General features: G+C 37.0%; 1 protein-coding gene across 1 annotated transcript in view; it reads left to right on the forward strand.

Annotated features, from left to right (window-relative positions):
• Positions 1–15,766, forward strand: part of LOC150100509 (uncharacterized) — a 1,094,033-nt gene that overhangs the window by 565,795 nt on the left and 512,472 nt on the right. Inside the window, exon 20 of the mRNA XM_090402670.1 lies at positions 5,381–5,581. Coding sequence (XP_090258796.1) covers positions 5,381–5,581 — 201 coding nt within the window. The remainder of the gene's footprint in view (positions 1–5,380; positions 5,582–15,766) is intronic.

The raw sequence follows: 15,766 nt of genomic DNA on the forward strand, positions 1-15,766 counted from the left end.
GTGGAATCCTGTCAAAGGCCTTGGCAAGGTCCAGTAGAATCACCGTAAACCCATTACCCTTATCCAGTTCAGCCGTCACTGTGTTATAATACGTGAGCAAGTTACTGAGGCATGACCTACCCTTCACAAAGCCATGCTGTCCCCGATACAGTATCCCATTTTCTTCTATCCAATCTTGTATTTTCCTCTTGACTATTTTCTCTAAGACCTTGACAATGATTCCTGATATGCTAATCGGTCGGTAATTTACAACAGCAGTCTTGGAACCACCTTTATGCAGTGGAACTATTTTCCCCTCTTTCCACCCGCTCGGGACTAACCCAGACCCGAGACTCAAATTAAACAAAATGGTCAAGGGTACTGACAATTCTTTAGCTGCTTCTCGTACAACACGAGCTGGTATACCATCCAATCCCACAGATGTATTGACATTGAGGTTATGCAATAGACTACTCACCTCCACTTCATTAACCACAATTCCCGTATAATCTACTGGTTTATTCGTTTCTGCAATGTCACCACCTGGATGATATACTTTTGCAAAGTGCTCACTCAGTAACTCAACTATCTTAACTGATTCAGTTACCTCCCTACCATCGGCATTCTTTAAAATCAATCTGCCATGTACATTTTTCCTTTTATTTGCTACATATCTAAAAAACTGTTTAGGATTCTCTTTAGCCTGCATGGCCAATGTTCTTTCGTAATCCTTTTTTGCTTTTCTCACCACACTCGTCACCCTTCTGGCCTGCTCTTTATACCGTTCATGTGCCTGCCGGTCACCCTTCTCCTTAAATTCCCTCCATAGTTGTTTCTTTTTTTGCAACTCAAGCTTAATGGTGTTATTCATCCATTTAACCCCTACTTGATTTATTATTCGGACTCTAGGTATACAGTCAGCCATTGCTTCATGCAAGCACTTCTTAACTACGTCACATGCACTATCAACTTCTAGTCCTTGCAGTTGTACATGCCATGGCACTGAACCAATCAAACTCCTAAGCTTGTAATACTTTCCAGCCCGATAATTCCACATGTACCCTGTCTTAATTGAAAATTCTGCCAAGTTAAGACCCTATGATCACTCTCACCGATTGGTGGCAATGTGGTCATATTTGTTACAGCCAAATCCTCAGATGTAATTACTAGGTCAAGCACTCTCTGACCCCTAGTATTTTCCATTACATGCTGTCGCAGATAGTTATCCCTTAATAACCGCATAAAATCCAGTTCCTTCCTCCTGTGTGTCCTCTCCTCACTCCAATCAATGCGACCATAGTTGAAATCTCCCATAATAATTACCCTCCTTCCACCCATTTCTTCTATTTGCATACTGTCACCACCATCTTTTCCATCACCTGGTCTATAGCAGCACCCAATTGTATATTTAGTTCTGCTAGCCACAATCTCACACCAAATGGCCTCAAATGTGCTCTTTTCTCTATCCTGCAATTCAACTTCTATTCTCCTTGGCTGGAGCTCATCAGCTATCATCAACAATACTCCTCCCACCATTTTATTCTCTCTGTCATTCCTGAATACACTATACCCATCACATTCAATCCCACTAGTTATATCATCTACAGTCAGCCATGTTTCACTAATAGCTATAACCTGTGGTCTGGAAGTGCCAACCATGGCCAAAAACTCTTCCTTCTTGTTCCTAATACTCTTAGTATTAGTGTACATGAATTTAAGACCCCCATTAGCCCCAACCCTGCCTTTATACCTTATATTAACTATCCCACTCAGATTTGTTGTCCTTATTTGCTCCGGCATATTATATTCGTTCTTACATTCAACTGCCTCCATAAGGACTGTATCTCTACCCCCCCCCCCCAACAAATCTAGTTTCCCTGAATTTGCACATCCACTACATTCAGCAACACTTTCTCAAGTCTTCTTACACCGTAACCATTCAAATGCAAGCCATCCATCTTATATAGATCCTTTCGCCCATCAAACTCACTCCACACATCCACAAATTCCACACCACTCGTCATACATAACCCACGCATAAAGTCATTTGCAATTATAGCCCTCCTTTTAAACATTTCACTGTCATACCGTGGCAAAAGACTAATCATTCTAACTCTCTCACTCTTTTCTTTTGCTACCTCAAACAATTCATTCAGGTCTTCTATCATTTCCATTTTATCTCCTTTCAAATCATTCGTACATGCCACAACAATCATTTCTTTCACCCTTTCCTTTTGCTCTCTAATAGACGCAGTTACTCCTTTATGGTCGCACCAGGTTGGTACGATTTTGTCAAATCCTCTACTAACACACCTCCTACTAACGAGTCTCCATACAGCACTCTATCCTTCATTTTGTTCATGTTCACATTCATACGTCTATTTTTCCTGTTATACCTTTTATTATTGGTTGGTTCATTCAGTCTACTTTTGTTCATGCACTCTAGCTGCTGTTTTGCTCTTTCTATCGCACTATTCAACAACGTGATCTCACTCAATGCATCTATCTCATCTTTTTTCTTCTCTGAGAAACAATTTATACTATCATTCACACTTTCTACATTCACAATCTCACAATTTTCATGTACAACCTTGCCGTTTCTTGTCATATCCCTATTTCCTTCATTCTGAAGGTTGACAAAAATATCACACTCACGATCTGAAATATACTTCAATTCCTCATTCTCCCTACATTTTCTGCACACATTCAATCCTTTATTAACATCTAACCACACTCTGACCGCACTCTGCAAAGCGTACATTTCACAGCTAGTACACTGACTCATTTCGTTTATGCTACCGTTCTTTGATAACGATGGCGAACCTTCATTACTGGCCGCCATTTTCCTTCGCACAGGTGCCATACTTATCTGTAACGTGTTTTGTCAAATTATACGTTATAACACACCAAAAATAGACGCACTAAAATACGCAAGGCAAACAAAACAAAACTACACAATATTAAGTAATTTGTATCGATAACTGAAAATGATACTTATCTTATCTGGAGCTTGCACGAACACTACACATTACGAATTCATCTAGCGGCAACTTCCCGACATAGATTATGTTATAAAACACTTTAGTACACTAACCACGCTAATAAAGCTCCAATAATATACCAAAATTAAACACTTAAGTCCATTAAATTGAATCCAAAACACCAATAAATCAACAAGAAACACAAATCTCTCAGGAGCTCTCCGATAGCACGTCCGTTCACCAGCTAGACATTGACAACAGAAATCTAGAAATTTTCCAAATTAGTGCATAAGTGTGAGGATGATCTGAAAAAGTTCTCAGCCTAACAATGAAAAAAACGAATTTATAATTTCAAAATTATTATTTTTCAACATAATCTCCCTTAAGACTAATATATTTATTCCAGCAATGCTCCAGCACCATTATCCCATCCCTTTAGTTGTTCTCAGTAAGATCTGCCAAATACCCCGCTACAGCAGCTGCAATCACTTCTTGATTCGAACAAAAACGCTGAACAGCGATTAAGAGTTTTAGTTATGGGAAAAGATAGAAGTCAGAGGGAGTCAAATCTGGAGAATAGGGTGAATGTTCCAACAATTCATAGTGCAGATCGCTTAATTTTCCCATTACAAAAAACACCTTTTTGGGCAGGTGCATTGTCCTGATGAAAGGTGATTTTTTCTTCTGCAAACTGGGTCTTTACTCATGAATTTTTCATCTAGTCTGGTTAAAAGATCGGAATAATATTCCCTGATTATTGTTTTACCCTTTTCAAGATAATTAATAAACAAAATACCTTTAGCATCCCAAAACACCGATACCATGACCATTCCTGCTGATGGAACCGACGTTGTCTACTTTGCTGAACAACCAACTTCTGTCCACTGTTTTGACTGCTGTTTGGATTCTGGTGTGTAATGGTGAATCCAAGTTTCATCTATAGTAATAATTCTATGCACAAAATCAGTTTTATTCTTGTTAAAATGCTCCAAGCACTGTTCAGAGATTTTCACTTGAGTGCATTGTTGTTTATAAAGTATAAACAAAATTGGTGCTGCGCTATGAGCAAGCGCAGCACTAATTTTGCGCAAAGCTTTTTCATTTGCAATTCTTCATGCAAAATATATCCTACACATTCTTTTGAAATGCCTATAGTCTCAGTTGTGGAACCAAAAGGCATCTGTTCAAGTTGATGACATTATTACAGACTCCATTAACATCAAACGAGGAGTAAGGCAAGGATGTGTGCTGTCACCTCTTCTTTTTAACATCTACTCAGAAGTCATATTTCAAAAAGTCTTGGAAGGAAGAAAGGAAGGGATTAGTGTAAATGGTGAAATCATCAGTAACATCCTATATGCCGATGATACAGCTCTTCTGGCTGACAATATTCAGGATCTTCAAAATCTTTTGGAGCTAATAAATGCAGAGAGTGAAAAAATGGGATTAAAAAGAAGGAAAACTGTGCATATCTTGGTCACCTACTTCGTAATGAAAAATATAAGATACTTTTATTTGATTATAAAAGGGAAGATAAATGGAAGAAGAGGACAAGGAAGATGAAGAAAATCTTGGCTGGCAGATATCAGACAGTGGACTGGTATAAACTCTGAGAGACTGCTCAGAATAGCTGAGAATCACTCAAAATTTGCAAAGGTGGTTGCCGACCTCCGATAGGAGATGGCACTCAAAGAAGAAGATAGTCTCAGATATTTCACACACTTTGACTCGCCGGTCAGTCATCCAATACTATATCATGCACTTGATCAATGATTTCTGGTGTTGTTACACTTTTTGGACGTCCTTCACATGGATCATCATCAAGGCTGGTATGGCCATGTTTAAACTTGGCATCCCATTTCTTAATTGTTGAAAATGAAGAAGAAGAGTAGTGCCCATAAACCTTTATGAACTTCAAATGAATTTCTTTTGCTGTTAAACCTTCTTTTACAAAGAATTTTATAACTGCATGATACTCAATTTTATCCATTTCAAGGATTAAAGACAACATTTTTCCTTCAGACAGCTGTATAAAACAAACCACTTGATAGAATGACTTGCAATTTCACATGGATGCATATGACAGATGTACCAACTTAGGAAAAAAAAAATCTTGCCAGTAGTGTTGCCATCTATGGTTGAGGCCGAGAACTTTTCAGACCACCCTTGTAGATGAAATTATCAACCAAATTAAAATATTGATACTAACTAATGCAAGTTGACTTTGTCTTAAAAACCTCTGAAATTCGGTTTCATAGTTACAGAAAAAAGTTAAGTAGATACTATGAACACATGGAAATTTTATGACTACATATTAAAGAAATAGATATGAATAAAGAAAGATATGAATTTGTTTAGTATCTTTAAATATAGTGATAACAATTCAAGTGCACCAATTAATGATAGAAAACATTTGGTAGGGTCCTCCTGGAGCAGATGGTGAAGAGGGTAGACCAGGCACTAAAGGTGATCCAGGAGAATTTGTATATCCAAAAGGAATAAGAGGACCAAAAGGGTCATCTGGTGAGCCTGGTCTTTCTGGATTACCAGGTCTTTCAGGCAGAACTGGAGCACCCGGATTAGAGGGTTTTTTGGGATTTCCAGGATTGAAAGGAGAAAGTGTAAGTTTCATTCTAAAGTTTCAGTTTTTTCATAAATTTTTTGTGGCTTACATACATTTTACTTCATTAATAATCTAATAATTTTGATTTTTGCTGAAGGCAATTTACCTGAAACTACCATAGGTATATCTCAAACATAAGTATATGCTTTTGCATCATATACCTGTGTTTCAGCTTATTGATATTATGGTGATAATTTGGATAAGATCAGTACATAAGGTAAAAATAAAAAAAGAAAGGGATATAAAGATTGCAATATTATAGTATTAAAGAAGCATTAGTTTGTAATTTCCCTTCCTGGTAGTGGTTTACTTATTTTGATTGAAAACTCTATTTATAAGGCTGATATATATAATATCATCCAATAAGCAGAGGAAATGTTACCTTTTCTTATATAGTTACATTGCATAAATCTGTTCAGCAAATTTTCAAAAATTCTTTTCAAGTTACCGTTGTTCCATTTGATTGCTAATTTTAATTTTGTGTAGTCCCCACCAATGAAGTCATAAACATGGATTACATTAGTACTATCAGTGGCTAATTTTTTTTATTAGTTTATATAATTTTTTATAATTGTTATTTATTTTTTGCATAATCTAGGAAACCCTACTCTAATGACCACACATGGAACCTTTTTAACTTACTTCATAAGCCTCCAGTAAGTAGATTGGTGGTCTCACACCAGGCATCAGAATTGATCTCCCACCTAAGGTCACTCATAATCATCCATGTATGGAGGGATTTAAGCCTTTGTGAGCAGGTACATTAACTTCTTGGCCAATGAATCTGGCAGATTTACTGATGCATATATGCTTTGTTTTACTTGGAAATTTATTTTTTATTTTTTATTTTTTTTTTAAATTTCGTATGATGATACAATGCCCATGAACCCCTTTTATGGGAAGGGACAGTTCTGTCCCAATCCTCCCCCCCCCCCCATAATTTTATCTGGGATAGTTGATGAATCAGGCCTTTGGCTAGGTCTTAAGCATTCCTGACTATAATCCATGTTTGTTTGTGGGAACGGTTCACCTGTTCTGGGGGAAGAAAAACCCAAGTTTCTGGGTGAAAAAAAAAACAACCCTACTTCCATATATGAGATCAGCTAACTCATCTTTCATGAAAGAGACAAGATAAAGGTTCCTCACTACACAGATGGGAATCGAACCCAGGTCTTTCCAACCAAAGGGCTTAGTCTATACCAACTGAGCTACAGAGGCTTAGAAATATATTGTATTCATAATATAGTTTGTTCTCTTTCATATTTCTGTTGTTTGGTTGGCTCATCAATGTGAATTTAAATCAAAAAGTATTGAAATATTTATTATGGGATTCTTCCATAATTTTCTGAATTAATACATTTGAATTTATCACTTCTCTGATATAAATCCAAATCTTATATACATGCTTTATGAAACCATTGGTTAAACCATATAGTTTCCATCTCCCCAGGTTTGCAAATGAGAATTATACTCTTTTGAAATTATACTATAGATGAAAAGTCTGTACATTATTTTATATGCTAGATAGATACTAACAAAAACTATTTGTTTTAAAATAATTTGTTTAATATTACATAAACTGCTTTCCCTCTCCAGACAAAACAAATTTCTTCTTTCCCAAATGTAGCTCTTTTTGTTCAGTTAGTACATATCACTTAGTTGATTACAATACATTCCATAAAGGTAAGTCTGTCTTCTTTATTTTTGATATGTTGTCTTGTTTTTCTATTCTTAATTTGTTTTTTTTTTTAAACTGTATTTTGAAAAAGGTATAAGCATTTATTAGTTTCATTTTGTCTCTCTCTCTCCATCCATATACAACTTACTCTTCCACTCTGTCTAGAGGAGTTTTATGGTATGAGGATCTTGACTAAAATTCATTGCTATTATTATTATTATTGCTATTGCTATCATTATTAATGCCAAACCACCATGGAGTCAAAAGACTCATCACTGGGAATACACACCATTCATAAGTTCATTGAACATAATCAAATGCTGTATGGTCACTTTGCTGCTTGATGATGTGCCACACCAATGCTCTTTAAGTGGTCCTGTTGTATGCTTTTGTAGAGGAACATACTTTCTGCAGACTAGTCACACCAGACACACCATCCATCCATCTCATTGATGGTTTCTCTCTTCCTCTTTTTCCCAAGTCTTTACCTTCTATTATATTTTTTTGAGAATACCTCCCACCATACTTACAGTGTGTCCAAAGTATTTCAGCTTTCTTCTGTCAATACCCTTAAGAAGTCTTAAAGTTCTACTGTTCCTTTCTAGCATCTACCCATTTGTCTTCCTTCCAGTAGATGAGATCTCTAACAGTCTAATATAACACCACATCTCAAAAGCAGCTATCCTTTTTCCTATTAGGCTTCTTTAGGTTCCAAGTTTCACTTCCATAAGTTGCTATTGAAAAAAACAGCTGCATCCAGAATCCTCAGTTTTGTTCCTGTAGAGATAGATCCATTCTTCCATATTTTAGACAAGTCTCTGACCTTTATTTTAACCATTCCTAATCTTCTGATGTCTTCTGAACAGTATTTCTTCACATTAATGATGAATCTCAAGTACACAAATTTTCTGAGTTCCTCAATTATTTCTCCATTAAGGTACACTTGATGAGTACACACCACCACATGCACATATTATACTTGTGTGTTTGAATAATTTTTCAACTAATAAAACTTATTTTGTTGTGAATTCTGAGTTTTTCTCATATGAATTGATTGGCTTTTGCATACAAACTGCTCTGCGTTGAGATAATTATTGCTCATTTTAATATGGCAGTGTATTCATGATTTTTGCATATTTCATCTACTATGGGAGGGGCTCATTTAACTTAATTATACCTTCCACGGTCTAACTCCCATTGATGAGGCCACAGTAAAGGTTAAAATTTGGTCTTGATAGTTACTCTTCCCATGATGTATACCAAAGGGAAGTGTACTGTGCATTATGAGATACTGAGGCAATTAATGTGAATCCATAATCTCTATTGTCAATAAATTATACTTGCCAAGAAATTTTTCTTGTGTAATCTTCTATCCAAGTGTAAGCAAACATGCACATGAAATATCTTCTTTACTATGTTACAATGCTCTTGACTTCACATCAACTACTTTACTATACCATAATGCAAAGCATTGTGGGATACTAAAGGGAAGTAATGGGGTGGGTCACTGATTAGTTCATTCTGGCCAAAGGTTCTTGGCATTAGTGAGACAGCTGACTAATGATGATATAGTTCGGCAGATAGAATGTAAAGGATATACATTCTCAGGGACAGAGAGCAAAGAGTGGGAGATGGAGTATTATTGAAGACAGCTGATGAACTGCAACCAAAGAGAGTCGGAGTTCACCTTCAAGCCAGTGAAAATATCACATTTGAGGCGATCTGGTGTGAGATAGTGGTTGGCAGAACAAAATATTCAGTTGTTTCTTTAGACCATGAGATGTAAAGGATGATGGGAATAGTATGCATTCGCAAATAAGCTCAATAAGTGGAGGGAGGGTAATTATTATTGGGGGGACTTCAACTATGTTAACATAGATCAGGAGGAGGAAAGGACACATGGTAAGAAGGAAATGGAATTTATAAAGAGGGAGGTGGAGTGCAGATACATGAAGAATATAAGATTCATGCCATGAGAGTGACTGGTATTGGTGAAGAAGGAAAAACTGGAATATGAGATGAAATTGGTTCCAAGAGCCAAAAAAATTCTAAAGAACGTGGCCAGTAGGAGAAGAAATGATTGTAATTCATGTAGATGATTGGGTTGTCTTGGTAATTGGGTTGACAATCTTGGAATGTATGCTTCCCAAATTTGGGGCAGTCTTATGCCCAAATTTGTTGAGGTTTGGCAAGTTTCCCAGACCTGAGGCTGGTTCAAGGAATAATCTTTCGTACTTGTACTTGCTACAGTGTAATGAAGTGGCATTCTTCCAGAATGTTCTGTGGTTGTGACCAATGCATGGTCAGCAAGTCCCGAGTGGCTGTATTGGTGAAACTGGATGTAGTCCTTGTGTTCGGATATCCGAACACAAGGACTACATTCAGTTTCACCAATACATTCGGATTCGGATATGTACTGCCTGTTTGGCCATAGTAGGACAGTATGCAACTGCAAGGGATCTGGTATACTCCAGGTAGGTCTAGGGAAATTAGCTGATCTTTGGTGGAGCAGATAAATGATGTCACCTTCTTATGTGGTTTGTAACTTGTTGTGAGGCCATGTTTTCTTAGGAATTTTGTTAGTTTTTTAGATGTACCTGGATATATGGAATGGTGATAGATTTAAAGTAATCTCTGTTATCAAGGGGTGAGGGGTGTGTGTTTAACTGGTTTTAATTTTTTTTTTTTTTGATTTTTTTTGGGTTGTAGCCATTGGCTAAGAAGGTGTTAAGGATATGGTTAATTCAGTAGAAAGGGAGACTGCTGTTGTTTTCCTTTTCCGAGGTAAACTGGATCCTGAGGTGGTGATTGTTTAAGTCTGTTGAGAAATTGTGGAGTATATCCAGGCCATGCGGCCAAATAGCAAACACATCTGCCACATAGCGTAGCCAGACAGTGAGTTTACATGGGGCAGAGTTTTAGGCTTTTTCTTCAAAGGTCTTCATAAAGAAGTTGGCGAGGGTGGAGAGAGTTGAGAACTCATGGCCGTCCCCTCTTGTCTGTTTGTAGAATTTTCCTTCAACGAAAATAGCCAAACAAAATAGTGTGAGTGTCAAAAAATTCGATGTTGCCGAAATAAATTAACTAAAACATCAACTTTTTACAGTAGGAATTCACCTAAATATTCTTGTACAAATGTATATTTTATTTCTCTATGTAAAGCTATATGTATAAAGAGCAAAATAAGCCCAAAGGGAATTAACTCGCTCATTGTTTAAGAAGGAATGTAGACGTACTGAAACCAAGAGCATCGCCCCCATAATTCTGCATGCATTTTGAAAATTGTTTGCAAGTCCCTTTGCAGGTGACCTTCAAGGTCAATATTGAAAGGGCACGGCAGAAATCATAAATTAAAGCCCATAGGCAGGATTAAGAAGATAAAGGGAGAAAGTAAGATCGTTGGCGAATATTCGAGAAACATTATCCAGGGTTCTAAAAATTACTAGCAAGACTCGCATGGGGACATTAGGGGTCCCAAAAACTTAATCCAAGGTGCAGGGGCACTGGTGTTTAAAGGTTTGGTTCTGAGATGAGAAGGGCTTCCTTTTCTTCATCCTGAGTGATCCACCCACGAGAGGTGGAGGACGAGAGGTGCCGTAAGTTCCGGTGGGGAAGAAGAAGAGACCTGTCCAACGATAGCGCTCCAGTTACAGCTGAAGATATCCAGAGACGATAAGTTAAGGAGAAATCTTGACATATTGGTCCTGAAGCTCTGATGCTCTTTTGAGTAAATGCACGACCCGATCTACACAGAAATCTTTTGCTGGGCAGTTCAAGATGCCGGAAAGCCTACCCTATATCCCGCCAGCTGCCACGACTATTCATCGATGCCCTGTATCGCTTCGAGGAGAATTCCAAAACACGGAACGGAGGAGGGGGAACCATCCTCAAGCACCGGAATAAGAAAAAAAAGGACGGAAGACACATGCAAGATAGGAAGAGACCCATGTGAGTCTTAACTATTCATTAATTGTTTGTGAATTAAGAAAGAATTCCCTATCGAACTGTTAAGTTGTCTAGTATAAGGAGATAGTATTTAGAGTGTTAACATTTCTCGTAAATGTGTGTAATCTCTAATGAATGAAGCATGAGCACAGTTAATTTCCCTCTGAGAAAATATATAGCTATTGAAATTTCTTTGATTAATTATATGTGTACTTATGATTGAATTTTATGATAGAGTATGCTCCTGCTATCATATCGTTGGAATGTTTGAAACTCAATGAGGTGGATTGTATAAATATAATTGCCTAGATTACAATGCCGAAGTATTAATGGTCCCAAAAACTTAATCCAAGGTGCATGAATTCGTTAGGTGCACTTGACATTCCTAATATGTGTATAACTTCCTGATAGTTGTAATATAAAATATGCTTGTTGAAAGTCTGAGTGCGAAAGAATATACTAGAAACAAAGTTGAGTGTTTGGGAAAGACTAAGAATTACCTTTCATAAATGAATCTTGTGATTTCATGTGATATGTACAATTATTAGACCAGAAATTAAACTTATTGTTATTGCTGCTAAAAATAGTTGTACGATTCAATCTTTTGCAATGCACTGATCCTAAAAACCCTATTCGGACATGATAGCAGAATCCCAATGATTGGTAGTGATTTAAGATAAAAAGCGAGTAATTTTTGCCATGTCTGCAAACCTTGGCTAAGATAGAATATAAGTGATTATTTGATCTACTAGGGTATGAAAGCTTTCTTTTGCCTATAGGGGAATTTCATAGGCGCAGTCTTCAAACAAATAAATATCTGGAGATCGCAGGCATGAGAAAAAATACTTAAGGTAGAATAAGAAAGGAAATACAAAAATATTAAGATAAAGAAATATTGTAATTAAAATGAAAAGCCAAACGGCTAGTTTTCTGGCAACTTAATAGAAATTAAGCGGATAAAAATCCTATGTTGTTATATATATATATATATATAGCCAGTAAGTGAAACTCAAGATCGAGAACTACGATCTATATGAGTTTCAATGCCGAAAAACTATCGGCGAAGGCAGTTCGAAGCAAAGGTGGAGCAAGCTCCCTCACTATTCTTGATATTCTCTCATAATGTAAAACACAGCTCCTAGGAGATGTAATACTGTCATTACATTATGAGGGGAGGTCACTACCCAGACCAGTTTCAACCTTTTTTGAGGTCTCATCAGTGAGTGGGTAGACCTGGAAGATATCAAAGCTTAGTGAAAAGAACTTACATACCTTCACTATACGAATGCCATAAAGGTGGGCTTGTATTTTATAATTAAAATGAAAATTTTAATTATAAAATTTTCATTTTATCATGATGATGAGATGATGAGACCTCAAAAAAGGTTGAAACTGGTCTGGGTAGTGACCTCCCCTCATAATGTAATGACAGTATTAAATCTCCTAGGAGCTGTGTTTTACATTATGAGAGAATATCAAGAATAGTGAGGGATCTTGCTCCACCTTTGCTTCGAATTGCCTTCGCCGATAGTTTTTCGGCATTGAAACTCATATAGATCGTAGTTCTCGATCTTGAGTTTCACTTACTGGCTATATATATATATATATATATATATATATATATAACAACATAGGATTTTTATCCGCTTAATTTCTATAAAGAAATATTGTTGATAAGATATGAGATATAATAAAGTATAAACCCAAACCCCCGTTTACAATGCCGCAGTTTTCAAAAGGGTAAGATCCACAATAGATAAGGGATTAAGAAAGTGGATCAGGATCAGTATTGCAAAAGGCCAACAAAGTGCATTAACAAGTGTATATATACTCATTAATTAGAGATACTTTTGAAATTATATATATATATATATATATATATACTGTGCAAAATGTTTTCATAAATGAATGTGATTGCCAGCAAAGGTTGGTCAATTGGTATGCTACTAATGGCTTAAGCAAGTTTGAGCACAGTTAGTAGTTGGAAGGAGATCAATTGTTTGATGCTGTTAGCACACTCTCCCTCGATGAGTCTTTGGACTCCCTGGAGGTGTCACATAATAATAATAATAATTTGAACTCAGAAGCCACTAACACATTGGATGATAAAGAGTTTTTTAGAACAATTAATGCGCAATTCTTAGGGGAAGATCAAGATGATGTTCTATCATTTTTTAAATTTGTGGAAGAGATTAGGAACATAGGAAATTGGTTGGATTTCCAACTTCTGATCATTGTGAGGAACAAATTAATTGGAAAGGCTAAAAAATACTTGTACTCTTCTCCGATACTGAAAGATACTTTAGAGTATAACAAGTTCAAAGAAACCCTAATATCCAAGTTCTCTGAGGTCGGACCTAACCTATGGAGGTTGCAAAGATGCACTCAAGAAAAAAAGGAGTCCACAACAGACTACTATAACAGCTGACTTTGGCGAACAGCCTTAGCATATCTGCTGAAGACAGGAGCCATCTAGACTGGACAATATTTAACCAATTTAGACTGGAGTAAGGGAGGAATTCTGTGAGATGGCATATAAAAAGAAATTAAACAATTTAGATAAGTATTTCCTTGCTGTAAAAGAAAAAGAAGAAAGAATGGGTGACTTTCATCCTGTATCTAGCACCAGTCAAATCCACGTCATAAATAAGGAATCTAACTCCAAGAAGGTTGAACGGAAGGACAAAAACCCAGAAATTTTGAAAGGGAGAGCAAAAGAACAAATTGAAAAAACTGAAGACAAAAACGGAGCATTGCCCGTAAATAAAATTGAAGATGAGAGAATGACCACCCCAAATATTGAGAAATCCTTGACAAGGGAAGAAGTACATTTGATGATAAGACAAGAAGTAGAAAGATTACATCAGCCCCTAACAGAAAGACTTGATTTAATTGTTAAAAAACTACATGAAGTAGTGACTAAAACAACCACAGAAAAACCAGAGTCACGAACAAAGGGATAACAAGGGGGAAAGAAAGGGAGGAGCACCCCAATGCTACATCTGCAGCAAAATGGGACACATAGCTAGGAACTGCTTCCAAAATAGAGGAAGATTTTACCGGAGTAAACAGTTTGAAACAAATACGCTGGGAGCTAGGCAACATTACACAAACTGGTTAAAGAAGTTTAGAGAAGAGAATCCGAATCAATGCAATGAGCTAAGGACCGTTATTCATGGAGAAATAAAGGGGATACACTGTAATGGTCTATTGGACACAGGATCCTAAGTCTCAGTTATGACAGAATCCCTGTTCAAGAGACTAAAGTCTAGAATCAATAACGGAGTCACGAAACTTCGGAGGCCAATCAGACTGAATGGTATAGCGAATCCTACTATTTATGCTGATAGGAAACTAGAGATGAGTATGTGGTTGCCCGACTTTGATTTGAGTGTACTTCCTGAACTGCTAATTATTTCAGAAACCTCCAGACATGGGGATAGAGTAATACTGGGTACGGACTTTCTAAAAAGGCATAGGTTTTCCTGTGATTTGAGTGCTCAGGAAGTTTCTCTGATGGGAGCAAAGCAGAAAAAGAAAAACACTCAGAGATTCCAACATTCAGAGATGAAAAAAGAAGAATGAAGAGATGAAGAATGATCCCTCAGAGAGTAGAACCACCCAAAAGGGGGACAGCACCGTATGCTTGGAAAGGCCAAATCGCGCTAAGACAAGAATTAAAATAAGTAATAAGGATAAGCAAACTCATGCTAGGGAAAACAGAGATGGTAAAATTGATAAACCGGGTGAATTTGATGTAGGAAGCACCAATTTTGACAAAAAACGCGTATCACAGCTGTATAGAAACATATATCGGATAGAGTGCAATACTATCTCAAAGGATGATAATAAGAAAACTGAGTGGTACTCACCCCAGATAATTGATAAACCTCGACGCAGAAGCGCTATGTATAAAAAAAATTTTTGCATCCATATTTAAATGTTTGAAAACATTTTTTTCATGAAAGGGTGGGCCTATGTAAAAAATTCGATGTTGCCAAAATAAATTATCTAAGACATCAACTTTTTACAATAGGAATTCACCTAAATGTTCTTGTACAAATGTATATTTCATTTCTCTATATAAAGCTATCTGTATAAAGAGAAAAATAAGCCCAAAGGGAATTAACTCGCTCATTGTTTAAGAAGAGATGTAGAAGTATTGAAACCAAGAGCATCACCCGAAATTCGGCATGTCTTTTGAAAATTGTTTCCAAGTCCCTTCGCAGGTGACATTCGAGGTCAATATTGAAAGGATGCGGCACGAATCAAAAGTTAAAGCCCATAGGCAGGATTAAGGAGGTAAAGGGAGAAAGTAAGATCGTCGGCGAATGTTCGAGAAACATTATCCCGGGTTCTAAAAACTACTTGCAAGACTCGCACGGGGACGTTAGGGATCCCAAAAACTTAATCCGAGGTGCAGGGGCATTGGTGTTTAAAAGGCTTGGTTCTGAGATGAGAAGGGCTTCCTTTTCTTCATCCTGAGTGATCCATCCACGAGAGGTCGAGGACGAGAGCTGCCGTAAGTTCCGGTGGGGAAGATGGAGAGACCCGTCCACT

This window comes from Typopeltis vanoorti, chromosome 13 (assembly GCF_054136105.1).
Source record: "Typopeltis vanoorti isolate ZY-2024b chromosome 13, IOZ_Tvanoo_1.0, whole genome shotgun sequence".
Lineage (NCBI taxonomy): Eukaryota > Metazoa > Arthropoda > Arachnida > Uropygi > Thelyphonidae > Typopeltis > Typopeltis vanoorti.